We start from the raw sequence: 16,240 nt of genomic DNA, 5'->3' as shown, positions 1-16,240 counted from the left end.
AGGACTAAGACACGGACGTTATAGTGACACGGGGATGTCTCCTTGACCGACCAAGGCCGGCCCTGAGGCTTGCAAAGAGCCGGTCCCACGTGTTTTAACAATTTTGACCTAATTTGCTCAATTGCTCATATTGGGTCCAAACTCTTCTCAAACAACTTGGAGTTTGCTCAAACGACCATCAGCTGGTCCCATGACCGCCAAGGGCCGGTCTCATTCCCTCTTGGTCCGTCCCTCATCTCTCCATAATAAGGTTTTACTACCTAACGCACACACGAGCACTATTTTAATAAAATGATTAAACCAGCATTTAATCATCTTTTCACCAACTGGTCTTCGGGAGACTTTGGTATTTTGCTCACTTGAGCATCTGGGAGCTACACGGTCGATTCATTATCCCATGTGGCCGGTCCCTCCTTCATATCATGAACGATTTTCAATAAATCATCAATTTAGCAATTGATCAAAATTAGGGTTTTGAATCCAAGGTTCATAATTCCAGATTCAAACACTAAATTTTATGTTGATCCCATGGTCAGCACTCTAATTAATTATACTTGGTTCGGTCCCCATAACATTTATTTGGTCCTGCTACCAATACTTCATCAAATGAGCAACATTCACTCAGACGAGCAATATTTGCTCAGACTAAGTAATATTGGTTCACTACCAATATTCAATAATTCATCAAATGAGCAACATTTGCTCAGATGAGTAATATTTGTTCGCATCAAGGAATATTGGTTCAACCATCAATATTCAACGATTCATCAAATGGAAAATATTTGTTCACTTTAGCTATCAACATTTATTCGAGAATTATACCTATGTATCGACAAACACGTTCAATTCGTGAGTCTCAGAACATTTGCAAATCACGTTCAACTCGGCAATACATGGACTCATCGTCCCATGAAGTCAACAACTGACTAACTAAAACCACGAGACATCAATCGTGTCACATGGGGGGATATTAACTAGGGTTTTGGTCTGGCGGTCTACGGCACGTGTGTTCATGCACACGATGAGAATGTGAGCAAGTCGTGCAATCAGTTGAAGGAGTTAGCAAAGTAGTGGATGGAAAATCAACCAAGTCTCCGCACCATGAGCAACTGGTTTTGACATGATTTCCCACTTCCCCACTCTTTGACTTCAACAACTGTCACACTTCATGGGATCAAGGTTTTCACAATTCCAGCAATATAAATAAGTCTCTGAACCCTGATTGAAACAAACAAGAATTTCTCGACAAGTTCATGCAGACAATCTTTCGTCTACACGACTCATCGTCTGAGCAATCACTCTCAACGGAGTAAAATTCAATCATTCAGAACTTTCTTACGTAGAATACAAAACACACCTACAATCTCGGTCACCATTGATCTCACACATTTCTCAGCTTCCCTCCTACAGATCAGCTCATCCTCTCTTGTGACCAAATTGACTCTGGAACGACCAATGTCTTGGTTTAGGCCGGAGTCCTACAGATTGATCTCTCGAACTTAAAGCACTCCCTTCTTGCAGTGCATCTGTGTGAGGTTGAGCATTTTCTCGGTTCAGGGAGTCTCCGCACGGTCATCTCCTCAATTTCGTAAAAACTAGCAAATCGTTTGTCCCCATCTACACCACCGTATAGTTAAGTTATTGTGAGGTGATTGATATGTTCTTCGGGAATATAAGAGCGGATTATCGATTGGTTCCTCTTCACCTTGATTTATCAAAATACAGAACAAAATACTTCGTAGGTATATCTATGGGAGACAGATTTATCTATCAGAACAGACTTTTCCGTGGGAGACAGATTTGTTTATAAAGTCTTCGACTTTGGGTCGTAGCAACTCTTAGTTTTGGGTGAGATAAACTAAGGGAATCAAGTGCGTAGAGTCCTGCTGGGATTCAGAGGCGTAAGGAACGCGACTGTACCTTAATCGGTGTGAGACTTGGTTAGGGCTCAACTACATTCCAATATGAAGTTAACTTGTAGTAGGCTAGTGTCTGTAGCGTCTTAATACAATGTGGTGTTCAAATCTGGACTAGGTCCCGAGGTTTTTCTGCATTTTCATTTTCCTCGTTAACAAAGCTTCTGGTGTTTGTGTTATTTTTTTTCCACATTACATTTTTTTTTATATAATTGATATATCACAGGTTGTGCGTAGTTCAATCAATTGGTAAATCCGACCTTTGGTTGTTGATTGAAATTGACTGACACTTGAACATTGGTCTTTGATACCGTTCAAGTTATTTCTCATATCAAGCAGGCTCACGGAATTCTATCTATTCGATTGCAGATTGTATTGAGAAATTGAGATATAACTCTTGGATGTTTTTCCTTGATTGAGTCTGACTGTACAGTTGATTCTCTTGGAATTATATTGGATTTAGTCCATACAGATTTCCGAAAGGAATATTGGGTGTGGTTGTTAGACCCCCGCTAGCTTTTTCACCTTTGTTCCTTATTATATATATGGCGATACACTTGGTATTATCTGAACTGTACAAGAACCGATTTCCAACAAGAACAAGTCTTACAATCAATATTTAAAGATACGAATTCAACAAGAACAAGTCTTGTAGATTATTTACAATTTAGCTAAAACTATCTAGGTTAATTAACGTACTACTTGTGATATTTCTATTATATTAATAAACAACATAATATGGAAAACACAAGATACTAAATTTTTTCTTAACGTCGGAAAACGACGGTCTAGCAGAAAAACTTTGAGACTTAGTACAATTTGAGCACTACATTGTATTAAGCCGCTACGAACCCTATCCTACAATCAAGCGGTGGTTTTTATCATGTAAACTTGACAACTGTACTTGATGTATAAACGCCCGTTAGGGTCAATCTAGTGATGCTCTAACAGGTTGTTCATTTTTGTGTATGATTTGGTTGAATTGTGTTATCAAACGAATCCTATTGAGATCAATCACGCACAAAATAGAGTCTGTTAACAATGGATTATCACAAGATGTATTTAGATCTAACAACAGTTCTAAGGATCCCGTCGGTACTTTGATCTAGATTGATTGACCCTTATGTCGAAAGATAAGGCTCTCAAGAATAATCAAACTAGGTGCAATCAAAGTTTCAACAACCATTAGTCAATCAAATTAATAATCGAAAACTAAAATTACAATGTAATTATCTAATTTCCCACCAACGGTACTCGTAGAGCTTCTTGATACCACATAAGTATTTAAACGAACAGTCGTAAGAGATTTCACCTAATTAGGGTACTTTCCTCTCCGGATAGACGGCTTCACCAGAGACAACATAAATAAAGTTTGCCTGACTCTTAGGATAGTTTGCAAGAAATGCAAACTCAACTATTTATAGACCAAGGTTGTTTGGACAACAAGGAAATTCCAAGACCAAAAATATTCTCAAGATATAAAATAAGTACCTAATTTCGATTTTCTTATTTCCAATTGAGTTGGTCAAACACTTAGTGGTTGTACCAAGGCAGATGAGGTTCAAGTCCCACTTGCATCGAGGTAGGGGGATTATTTTATTTTTTATTTTTTACCTAGTTACCTCAGATTGTAGGAAATATTATAACAAGTCTGTTCTTACAATGAGGAAACTAACATCTAGTAGAAAAACTTCGGGTGCTAGTCCAAAATGAATACGCACTATATTAAGTGATCACAATTAACTACTTTGTATATCAAGCATAAACCAATGGATTTATCTCCAGTTACTGTATTCCATCAGTGCCCTTGCACATGTGGCTTCTTTAACCCAGCGTATACGAATCTCTTTAACCCGTCCTGTAGAGATTAGAAGTCGATCCCCAGTCCATCAAGAAGATTTAGTTCTTACTATGGCCTCCAAGAGGATTAGATCGCCTACCAGGAGTATATTAACCCAAATCCAAGGTTAGATAAAGTTAATGATGTAACACTCGCATTTTTTGTGTGACACATACTCTAGGATGCACCATCGAACAAAATGAAGCACCATCTCGGGTTTGTATTACATAATATGGGATGCTTCATTGATACATATCCTAAAATCTGTGATGCATACTTGGTAAAATGATACATCTTGTCCCGAAGTTCACCATTAGGCAACGGGCCCTTATGAGGAAGTTCACTTTTAGCAATGGTGCGTACTCTATGATTCATTTTCAGGAGAAATGCATCAACTCGAACTTGATGCACTCTTTGCAAAAGTGATGCGTGCGCTTAGCATTATGACACAAATGCACCATTATGCTCGTCCCTTACTCATAGATACAACATTTACCTATGTTGCTTACTAAGGATGCATCATTTAGCATGCATCATGTTACGTAAAGAATGTGGGAATCGGTACATGGTCAACAACTCCCTAATTTCCAAGTGTGGAAATTCGAATAAGACTTATACAAGGAAGGGACATTGGCTAAGAACTAAAATACATCACTATGATGCAATTTGTAAGATGAGAAATGGCCGAGAAAGAGATATGAATCTACTTTGCTTTCATATGTCGCGAAAAGGTACTGGGCCTTGGTACATGATACTTAACTCCCAATTTTTTATTTATAGAAATGTCAATAAGACATATATAGGGAAGGGGTGTTGGTTATAGGTGCATCAATAGGAAATGCATCTCCGAGCTATGAAGCTTACCGATGAAGCACATTTGATGCAAAATGGTGTGTTGTGTACTCGAACAAGATTCATGATGCGTAGGAATCACTGTTTCCGCGTTTCTAAATCGATAATGTATCATTTTGATGCATAGCGAAGAAAAGGTCAGCATTGCAACAATTTGCATATCCCAGAACAAAATAATGTTTATTTAAGAATTAAGTGGCATCAGTGATGCACAACTTTGTGTGTTTATTGAGAAAATCCCTTGGCCTTTGGCCTTACAACCCGAGTTGGATGTATTTACGAGTTCTGAACTTGATAAACTATGGTATGTGCTTGATTCATTCATGGTACAGGTTAGGTTTGTAGACAACCGCAATAGGCCACACTTATGGTCCAACACTTTGTTGCTCATATCATCTGGGATTGACACGCAAGATAAGAAATGATGACAACAACATTTAATGAGGTAGTTGCTGTCCATTTATGGATGCTCATACTTCATATCAAGTTATACAATGTTCGCACGCACCAGTTACGAACTGGGCATGGACAAGAAAGAAAGTTAAATGAATTGTGTTAGACATTTGATGATGCACGTCATGAATGACATGTGCCTCGATGCTTCCCTCTTGGCATGAATAAAACCAGTGCATGGAACCAACTCATTGTCGAAGTGGAGCAAGTACGAGGTATTTAGGTTGATAATTGACTTGCGTGCTAATCCCAAGAATGACTAAGGCTTGGGAACTACTTGCAAGTGAATGAACATCTGAAATGCGCTGTTATTGATAGTTATGGCCTTGCACCCTTAAACAAGGGGGGAAGTTGGAACTGTATGGAAAGTACGTTCAAAGTATCATGCTTGCAAAGTATGTTTAGAAAGGAAAATCAACATGCATTTTTTTAGTAAGCCTTGAAGTTTATGCCTGGTTACGCAATATGAGTGGCATCAAGGAGTTTTCACATTTTAAGCATACTGCTGGCAGTGAAATTTTCCGGTGTATCACACTGGGAGACTCAGCTCTATCATTTTTTATTTATTTTTTAAAATTGGCTTAACACAATGAATCAAGGTTTTTGAGCTAAAGATCCTTAATTTAAATTTATACGCGAAAGTGAACCTTAAGAAAGTTATTGACCTGGTGAATAACAAGTTTCAAGAGGTACCAAGTTAAATCCTCGGAGCTTGATAGACACTCCTTTGACATTCCCACACTTGATCTCGGGATTGTGTTTCTCACTTCACTGAAGTAAAAACAACTTGAGTATTCTAAATTGAATACATACTATATTTTTAACTTACCCAATTTGTGAGGAAAGTAAAAAGAAATCAACTACAGGCTGAAAGGTTTTTCTTTCTCTGGATTTTTTTATTTATAGGTGAAAAAACCTAGAAGGTTGCTTGGTGTACCCATGGTTATGAAATGCATCCAAGTTACGACAACTCCAGATGAAAGGAGAATAGAGTATTAAGAAAAGAGATGGCCAGTAGTATAGCGCTGGAAGCGAAATTTTTCTGTATATCACACAAAGAACTCAGTTTATCATTTTCGTTAATTTGTTTTAGCACAATAAATCAAGGTCTTTGAAATAGGCTTCTAAATTTAAATTTATACGCAAAAGCCAAACTTTAAGAAATCTATTGACTTAGTGAGTAACAAGTTTCACGGGGTACCAAATTAAATCCCCGGAGCTTGATAAACACTCATTTGACATTCCCACACTTGATCTCGGAATTACGGTTTCTACTTCACCTAAACAAAACAACTTGAGTATGTTAAATCAAAGACATGCATATATATATATTTTTAATTTACCCGATCCGTGAGGAAGGTAAAGAAAAATCAACAACAAACGGATTTTTTTTATGATTTATTTATTTATAGGTAAAATGGCCTAGAAGGTTGCTTAGTGTACCCATGGTTAAGAAATGCATGTTTGTAACTAAATTATAAATCCTAATTTTCACCATAAGTGGTCTAAAAAAATAAATTGATTCCCACCTATCGACATGTCATCATCACGCCACCGATCAACGACCAATTTTGAGGATAACTAGCTCGCTTTCCTGAATACTAAAAATTGAGGATAATTAGCTCCTTTTTCTGAATACAAGTTGAGGACAATTGCTGGCTGAATCCAATCTAATTTTAATCATTTTTTAGTAAAATAAAAAAAAAAAATATATGAACAACCAATCACCACCACAATTCAATAACAAAGTCAACCCAACCCTATGCTATTCCACACAATCGGTGGCTGATATCATCGACCCGTCACCAAGGAATTGGAATCATGATAGCCTGAATTTACTTCCCCAACCCATAGTTCAGCGAATCATCAGCATTCACATCACACTTAGCAACCAACCAGGCAGGATCATATGGCCTTTTGCCAAAAGCGGTAAATATACCACCACATCAGGATACAACTGCCTCATCAACGATTCTACGCAAACTTATCAAAAACCTCCCCCAACCAACTTCCTTTGGAAGCTCCCGTACCCCCAAAAGTAAAGCTTTTCTTGTGGAAAGCAATTAATGAGGGTCTGCCAACCCTCAACCACACCCAACTCATCAACTCCAACCTATGCCCTTAATGCAAGTTCTAGTTCCGAAACATCCAACCACATACTGCTTCACTGTCAAACAACCACATATTCTTGTAACCTTCTGCCACCTCACCTCACAAACAACCAAAACACCACTGATAACATAACCACCTCACTATCCCATCAGAGGACTGTCTCCCGTCTCCTCAAAACAAAAGCTCCTGCCCCAGTCACCACAACCTTCTACTTCTTTTTTTGGTCCTTATGGATAGCCAGGAAAGACATAGTCCATCGTCGGCAACAACCAAATCTGATGAATTAATGCAAATAAACATCAAACTCCAGCAGGAATATACCTGTGCTCAAAACTACCTACCGCCTGTGCCACCTGGGATGCAACCATATCCAAACCCAGTGCAAAAAATACTAGCAACGTCAACCATCTTCATGGGATGGATCAAGACCCACTTGGATTGGATTAGAATTACCACGGACGGAGCAACAAGAGGATATCCCGGAATAGTGGGAGCATGTATTATATGCCGAAACAAGAGAGCCGGCACAATCTTAGAAACAACACAACTACCGGGCATTACCACAACACTTGCAGCGAAAACTTGGGCCATGCTCATCACTTCTAAAACGACGATGGAACAGAGGTGGCCAAAAGTTCAATTTGAAACAGACTCAGAGAATTTAATGAGATTTCTAACATCGGACGTTGACACCCCATGGTATATTTCTAAAGTTTACCCAAATTCAACAATATACCATTAGGCATGTCAAAAGGGAAGGAAATCAAGCGGCGGACGGTCTTGCAAATCGAGCGGCAAATAATTGCTCTCTCAAAAAGCTCACAACAATAATATGGACAACATGATCCCTGCCTATAAGTTCTACTGTAATAGCAGACTCTACGAGAATAACGTACCCACGTGTAACTTTGATTTAACCTAATAAAATACAAGCTTCAAAAAAAGAAAACCCACCACCAATATTTTAATTTTATCTTCAATTTTACAATAATGGTTCCACCACCACCCTCAAGTCATTAACAACCTAGGTCCTTGACTACCCACCACCACTACTCCTCTTACAACCGCCACCACACATCAAGTTAGTAAATGGCTAAATGCCCATGGTTGACGCTTGATAAATCTGAAGTCAACAGTCCATAAAGTTTGGTCCCAGTGCTTAACGCCAACGCGCACAGATATTAACATTTTCGCGGTAAAATAGTACACAACCGTTACTGTCAGTTAGTTTTGAAGTTCCAGAAGAAATTACTTATTTCTTTCTTCATTTTCCAAGTCAAAGAAGAACAGCAGCAGAGAGAGGATAGACTTTCCGACAGCAACCTCATTAACAGCAACACCACAGTTCCACTTCCCATACGTTTTATAGGGTTTTGAATTCTCGTTTCCTTTCATTCCGAATCTATCATCATCCCAATTCTACTCAGGGTTCCATATCATTTCTGTCGATGCAGTAATAAACAATTCTAGGGTTCTATCAAATCCGTCATGGTACCTATAGGAAGAAGAAGAATAATAAAGAGTAAAGGGGAGATTCAGTTTAAACTAGGGTTTGTGTTTTGGGGGATTTTGTTTTTGTTCTCGAGTATTGGAGAAGTAGAATGCCAGTGCAGAAGGGGATGTGATCTCGCTTTAGCTTATTATGATATATGGGCAGGTACAAACCTTACATTCACTTCGAAAATTTTTAGTACTAGTGACCAGGAGATTCTCAAGTACAATCCTCAAGTTCCTAACAAAGATCTCATTTTAGCTGATGACATATTGAATGTCCCTTTTAGATGTGATTGCATTCAGGAACAACGATTAGGTCACAATTTTACTTATACTCTCCAACCTGGTGATACTTATGAAAAAATCGTTAAATATTACTCTAATCTTACTACCAAAGAAGACTTGAGTAGAGATAACCCCTCTTATAATCCTAACAATATACTTGATGGCTCCCTGGTAAATGTCATTGTAAATTGCTCTTGTGGAGATGAAAAGGTGGATGATTATGGGTTGTTCGTGACTTATCCTTTACTTCCTGGTGATAACTTGAGTTCTATTGCTAAGAAATTCAATATCAGTTCTGATTTGCTACGGAGTTACAACCCGAAAACGGATTTCAGCAGCGGGAAGGGTGTGGTGTTTTTTCCTGGCAAAGGTGATTTCTTGTCCTATATAGTTTTGTTTATAAGAATGTTTTGAATTGTTAACAAAGACACATAATTTTGGGGATCATGTAATGAGAAACCAAGTTTAGACTGTCTATTCATATCAACATGTGTTGGAATCAGAGCTGGTTTTCTATTACTGATTTAGATGACTGAAGCAGTATGGAAATCCATGCATTCCAAAGTCTTTAGCAACAGCACTGACACCAAGGTCGGAAACCATAGCCAGATTATAATATGCTTGCCCAACTTCGATCATCAAACAAGAACCAAAACGCTGGTGTAGAGAGTCTAAGTTAGAATGCTTAATCTGTCATTGCTGCAGCTTTCTAGCCTCTTTCTGTGAATTAGTTACTGCAATTTATTTGGAAATACTTGACTGAATAGCATGCAATTTATTTGGAAATATTGGTGTCGGGAAACTGGTTTCAAGAGACGTAAATATATTACTAACTGCTATAACTTTTAAGCGTCATTTCTTTTAGGCCTAAAAGCTGTCACGATTTTTAGCTGGTGATTCCTGATTCTGGATCTCAAGAATGTAATGTGTAAATACATGACCGGATAGCATGCCCCTATTTTGCTGTCAGGAAACTGGTTTCAAGAGAAGTAAATATATTACTAACTGTTAAAACTTTTAAGAGTCATTTCTTTTAGGCCTAAAAGCTGTCACGATTCTTAGCTGGTGATTCTTGATTCTGGGTCTCGAGAATGTAATGTGTAAATACATGACCGGATAGTATGCCCCTATATTGCTGTCAGGAAACTGGTTTCAAGAGAAGTAAATATATTAGTAACTGTTATAACTTTTAAGAGTCATTTCTTTTAGGCCTAAAAGCTGTCACGATTCCTAGCTGGTAATTCCTGATTCTGGGTCTCAAGAATGTAATGTGTAAAGTCTGTATATAAATTTTCTATTTAATGTACCTTGATCTTCTTGTTCAGATAATGTTATACAAACAACAGATATCCTTAAAATTTGTTAAGTGGGTTCATAACTTCCTAGGACTTTCGCGTTTAGAAAAAAAGGACAAAGTATCAAGTATGTCAAGGATTTCATCTGGTTTAACCAAATTAAGAGGGTGTCTTATTACATCTATTTTGCTACTACATTCATCAGAAACCACATCAATCTGTTATTGTTAATGCTGATAAATGGATCATGAAGAACCTGGTTACATTATTGATTTATTTGTTTGTTCGTAATTTCTAGTTCATGGTACGAATTCAAGATAACTAGTACTATGATAGAATGTGTTAGAAGATTGTATATAGTCTGTTGAATGAAATCTTCTTTAATATCACAAATTTATCTGGCTGATGTTGGTTCTTGCTTCATGACAGATGAAACGGGAAACTACCCACGCTTGAAAGCGAGGTACTTGTTCAATATTTTAACTGATCGTGCATTTTTCTCTTATCTTACGGCCAGGTCTTATATGTTATGTTTTTGACATGAGTTTAAATGTTTATCTGTGCAGCACAGGTGTGAAACTATCTTCCCCATAACAGATTTTGTCACTCGAATAAAGAAAATGTTTGGTCCTTAAGAATTTCACTTATTTGAACAGCAGGAGGACTTCCCACTGGAGCCATTGTTGGAATAGCAGTTGGAATAGTAGCTTTTGCACTATTATTGGCAGTTTGTACATATATTGTACTTTCTAAAAAGAAAAAGGCGAAGAAGGCATTATTGCTCTTCGAAACATCTGAAGGTATGCCTGTTCAAATTGGACATGCAGGAATCCTTTCCTCCATGGTTAAATAAATTACATTCTTTTGTCAGTGATCATTCTGGAAGGGTTTTACCAAATTCCACGAGACTTTTCTAAGTAGCTATTATCTCTTCCTTTAGATTTTACATAGATCAAAAGGAGCACTTTGCATAGATTTTCAAAATGAACCTAGCTATGAGGTAATTCATGCGAGGCTAACCTTAAGAATTCTTTAGTTGTTCCCCTGTCAAGAACTTATACCTTTTCCATGTTTATAAATCTGTACCTCCTTTCTGGAACACCATCTGATGGAGTATGGATGCAACTGTATTCTTTAATTTGCAAAGCAACATCAAAATATACTGACGTCATTGATCATTGTGAAAAGGAAAATGGAGAATCTGCCGTGTTTTCTTGATAAACTCCAGTCGCTCCTTTTGTCAGTAAATATAGAGAACAGTACACATTACTGTTGCAGTAATTGAGCTGTTTTTATTTGTGCATCTAGGTTCTCGAGGCAATTTTAATAAATCAGTCGAATTAGCTTCTCCAACCGCCCTTGCTTCACCTAGGGTAACAGGTATCACGGTGGATAAATCAGTCGAGTTTACATATGAAGAGCTCGCCAGGGCGACCGATGACTTCAGTTTGGCTAATAAAATTGGTCAAGGTGGTTTTGGAGCTGTTTACTATGCTGAGCTTAGAGGCGAGGTTTGTACTGAAACTTTTCCAAAAGAAAAAGAAAAATTAATCAACAGAATTTAAATTAATATGAAATTCATACGTTCTGTTCCTGAGATGTATATCATATTCGTGCATGAAGAACGTTTTGATACTCTGCTGACAATATTGTCCAGAAAATTTTGAATAACTGAAGGCTTTAAGTTGGTAGAAACGATAAAGTAGTACTTCCCCACGATCCCTATCATATGACTGAATTTTGGAATTCAAGGGGTCACAATATGGGAAGTTTCATTAGGGGTAGACACCTTAAGTAGAAAGTAGCATGAAAGAGTACTGGTTTTGAACAAATTGAAAATATGTTTTTAATAAGATTTCACTGCCAGTATGTAAATGTCTTTCTGCTTTTCCATTTTGTAGAATGTAGACTTTGGTTTGCTTGTATTTGAACTTCTCTTTGTTAGCTTGTGCACATTTCAACATTTTTTAAACCCAGTATAAGTTGTTGAACACAAAAACCAGAAGATGTGAAGAGTTCTTATTGCATTATTACTTTCAGACGTTTCACCTCTAGGCATTTCTAGAATATAAAAACCTTACTTTGTTTACTTTTTCTTACTACTATGCATCAGAAAGCTGCAATCAAGAAGATGGATATGCAAGCATCAAAAGAGTTCCTCGCTGAACTGAAAGTTCTTACTCGGGTTCATCACTTGAATCTGGTATTTTCTTTTCTGTAGTTTATCCCAAAACTATTTTCTGTTGTTTCTGTCATTAAAGCAATATGGTTTCCTTGTTCATTGACTAGTCTGAGCATTTTAAAGGTTCCATAGTTAGGAAGCTTCTCGCCATGTTTTTTTTGTTTTTTGTTTTTTTAAAAATCTTTGTTAAGAAATTCATCAGACGCCTCAATTAGTTGGACACATTGGGTAGTAATTCATGTTTTATCTGGATAGTAATTCATCTTTTATGCAAACGCTATCTGAGTCAGCATAAAAGCTTCATGCACTGTCAGCATAATGTATATATATCTGGATATCTAGTAAAGGAACCACACAATTTGAAGGCTCAGTAAGGTTGGCAACACTCTCAAGCCAACCCTAGCCAAGAAAAAATAGAGCTTACCACTTCCACCCACATTTAAATGTTCAGTTATTTTGTACACATTGTCGCAGTCCTAGATATCTTTCTTTTACTCATCTGTTAAACCAACGTATATCTGTGTACTTTGTTTGTCATGCTTACATAACTAACAGCTGAATCGATTTATCCCTTTACACTTTAGCATCCCACCATCATGTATAGCAAGATCATACCTGGTTTGCTGAGCTCCCAAGGTACATGCTTTATTCTCGACGAGAGCCCAAGTCAAACCAGGCCTCTCTTTGCTGAGCGCCCATGGTACATGCTTTATTCTCGACGAAAGCCAACTCTGTAAAAAACCTCAAAACATACAAGTTCAAGCCCCATCTAAAGGACCTTACCTAACTATTCTGTAGGCTATTTGGATATATAGAAACAAATAGGTGAGTTAAGTTATTAGGCAATTAATCAGTGTTGCCCTCAGAGTTGTGAATTATAGTTACTGTATGATATCCGTAGAATTTGGAGGTCATAACGTTATGCATGATATTTAAAGCTTATATTTTAGAGAAGTTTGACGGTGCTTCCTTTCACTTGTTTTTTTTTTTCTCTGGTGTTTAATAGTAGTATCTTATAGTTATTACCTCTGTGATTTGAAAAATAAAATGCAGGTGCGCTTGATTGGATATTGTGTCGAGGGTTCTTTGTTTTTAGTGTACGAGTTCATTGACAGTGGAAACCTAAGTGAACATTTACGTGGAACAGGTAACCCAAGCGTTGATTTTGTTTTAATTTTTTGACTACTCACCATGCATGCAATATAGTGCTTGAAACTAGTTCTGCGGTTTTAGAGAAGGAACCATTGCCGTGGTCCACAAGGGTGCACATTGCTCTCGATTCTGCAAGAGGTCTTGAATACATCCACGAGCACACAGTTCCTGTTTACATTCATCGTGATATCAAATCTGCAAACATTCTGGTAGACAGGAACTTCCGCGGAAAGGTTGTGGCTACCCCCTATGTCAAGTAGCAGCTTGTTTGAATACCCATTCTTAGCGTGGTTATATGTCTAAACTGTAGGTTGCAGATTTTGGGTTAACAAAGCTAACTGAAGTTGGAAGTGGATCCTTGCAAACACGGGTTGTGGGTACATTTGGATACATGCCGCCTGAGTAAGTTGACTGTTGTTGACCTTCTTATCTTCTTTTTTGCTGGTGCTTTTTACTTATGATGAATGGAGAGGTGAGCATACCATCGCACACATATAAGTTTCATTTTAGAAGTTTGTTTTTCTGATTCTTCAGAAGCTTGCTGGATACATACTTCCTGCACGACCTTAGATATAGCTTTTTGGTTTTCGATTCTCATCCATCATAGTAATATCATGTGATTGAAATCTAGTAAGTAGTAAGAATATGGAGCTGTTGCTCTTTCCTGTATAGAAATAGTGTCATGTACATGTTAAGACTTAATAGTGTCATAATCATTTTTCACCATCTAGGATTACTTGATGCACAAAATTACAATTCAAATACAATCTATCTAATTTTGTTTCTCATTTTCATAATATATCCAGAATAAAATAAAAACTGAATGCAATCATCTATGTTGAATTTTTGATTATAAAACATCCAAGAAAAATTAAGAACTTAAAGTAAAAGTAATAAAACATCCAAGTAAAAAGAAAAAAAGGTCCTACCGGGAGTCGAACCCAGGTCGCAGGATTCAAAGTCCTGAGTGCTAACCACTACACCATAGAACCATTTTGCATATTGATTTCTTATTTTGAAACTTCTGATGGCCTAGCTTATAGGGGCGACTGGCCCCAAAGGGTATCCGATGCCCCTGCTTTATAAATGTGACTGAAACTAAAGTCGAACAATTGCTAAGGCGTCTGCAGCGAATTAGTAAAGAATGATTCAGAGATGTGGATATTACTATTATTGTGCATCTAGTAACTACTATTTATTCTATTTTGCTTTCAATGAAAACAAGAAGTTTTTCTCTGTATTGCTTTACGAAAATTTAATCTGGTAAGAAGTTCTAGTCGGAGTTATCATTTACTGAAGAAGGATAACTATCATTATGCTATACTACTTTTATAGAGAATGAGAAGTTATTATGCATGTTTTTACTTTTTAAATTATACAAAATATTGGTTTGTAATTGTAGGTATGCTCAGTGGGGTGATATTACCCCCAAGGTTGATGTCTATGCTTTCGGGGTTGTCCTGTATGAACTTATATCAGCAAAAGAAGCTGTGGTTAGATCAAATGGTTCCAGTGTTGAATCAAGAGGACTCGTCTCTATGGTTATTCCTCTTACCTTGATCTAGTATACAACAGTCTTTGAAACATGATATTCATGTACACCTTTCTCTATTCTAGCAGTGATCTTGAGTTAAATTTTATGGTGTCTGTGGTGATACAGTTTGAAGAAGTTCTTAATCAGCCCGAGTCAAATGAAGATCTTCGCAAACTAGTCGACCCTAGGCTTGGAGACAACTACCCTTTTGATTCAATCCGTAAGGTAAGAACCCGGTCGTAGATGCGGATGTTTTGAAGCTTCTTCTAGCTAGTGGTTTAGTCTCAATGTTAACTCTTGCTGATTGTATATGTATCTCTTACCTTGGTCACAGGTGGCTCAACTTGCAAAAGCTTGCACGCAAGAGAACCCTCAATTGAGACCTAGCATGAGGTCAATTGTGGTCGCATTAATGACACTTTCATCATCAACTGAAGATTGGGATGTTGGCTCCTTCTATGAAAACCACGGTCTAGTGAATCTAATGTCAGGAAGGTAATTGCAGAAACTACCCCATGACACATATTTCCCTTGTCAACTCTCGCAGTTTCATTTGTATATTTATTTTGGTACGCCATTGTATATCGTGTAAATGCCAAGAAGTGGACTGAGTGTTTAAACTTTGAAAGGTTTGATGTGTCTGATTAGCTACTTGATAAATTTGCTGCGAAAAGAAAGAAAAACAAAATGCTGTAAAATTGAAGAAAATGTTGTATATTAAAATTACACCTTGACTTGTTGTTATCGAGATTTTAAATGAGAAGCCTGGAGCTTGAGTTATGAATTTACAGGTTTTATCATCCTATCTTCCCAATCTCAATAACACCTTCACTGTAGAGTGGAATGTTATACATTTTAAACCCCAAGTGTTGATACTGGTAACTTCCCTCATTAACCAACCAGTTTGTGAAAAAGAAACAAATTCTGGTCTATACAATGGTCTCAATCCTTGATTGTGTTGCAAGAAAGTAAATTCCCTCTTCTCTAAGTTGTGCCTCGAGCATGCTAGGAAATTCAATGGCTCGTGACGATTCAACCAAGATAAGCACCAACGTTTTGGTTTTCGTATATAAAATCGTTGGAATCTACTAGAAAGTGTTAGATTAACATATCTACGTCTCAAAT

General features: G+C 37.3%; 1 protein-coding gene and 1 non-coding gene across 3 annotated transcripts; one reads left to right on the top strand and one right to left on the bottom strand.

The window, feature by feature from the left end:
• The first annotated feature begins 8,444 nt into the window (after positions 1 to 8,444).
• On the top strand, positions 8,445 to 15,899 carry LOC113348570 (chitin elicitor receptor kinase 1-like). Of its 2 annotated transcripts, none has more exons than XM_026592397.1 (12): positions 8,445 to 9,322; positions 10,677 to 10,710; positions 10,814 to 10,818; positions 10,907 to 11,047; positions 11,556 to 11,758; positions 12,361 to 12,450; positions 13,483 to 13,576; positions 13,663 to 13,814; positions 13,892 to 13,983; positions 14,984 to 15,122; positions 15,242 to 15,340; positions 15,450 to 15,899. In XM_026592397.1, exons 1-12 carry the CDS (start codon positions 8,662 to 8,664, stop codon positions 15,612 to 15,614), a joined length of 1,875 nt encoding a protein of 624 aa, XP_026448182.1. In that variant the 5' UTR covers positions 8,445 to 8,661; the 3' UTR covers positions 15,615 to 15,899. The 2 variants fall into 2 exon arrangements, with proteins under 2 accessions (XP_026448182.1, XP_026448181.1); XM_026592396.1 differs by having other exon boundaries at positions 10,904 to 11,047.
• On the bottom strand, positions 14,502 to 14,573 carry TRNAQ-UUG. Its single transcript has one exon. It is a non-coding gene; the product is annotated as a tRNA-Gln (tRNA).
• Positions 15,900 to 16,240: the final 341 nt, after the last annotated feature.

Source organism: Papaver somniferum, chromosome 2 (genome assembly GCF_003573695.1).
Source record: "Papaver somniferum cultivar HN1 chromosome 2, ASM357369v1, whole genome shotgun sequence".
NCBI lineage: Eukaryota > Viridiplantae > Streptophyta > Magnoliopsida > Ranunculales > Papaveraceae > Papaver > Papaver somniferum.
Note: the sequence above shows the minus strand (reverse complement) of the source record. Positions and strands in the feature narration are given on the sequence as shown.

Excerpts from the sequence above, each read along its gene's own strand:
- LOC113348570 (XM_026592396.1), top strand. The coding sequence starts at position 8,662 with ATGGTACCTATAGGAAGAAGAAGAATAATAAAGAGTAAAGGGGAGATT. Across the intron at positions 12,451-13,482 it reads GGGTTCATCACTTGAATCTG|GTGCGCTTGATTGGATATTG; the intron begins GTATTTTCTTTT and ends AATAAAATGCAG. Across the intron at positions 15,341-15,449 it reads CTTTTGATTCAATCCGTAAG|GTGGCTCAACTTGCAAAAGC; the intron begins GTAAGAACCCGG and ends CCTTGGTCACAG.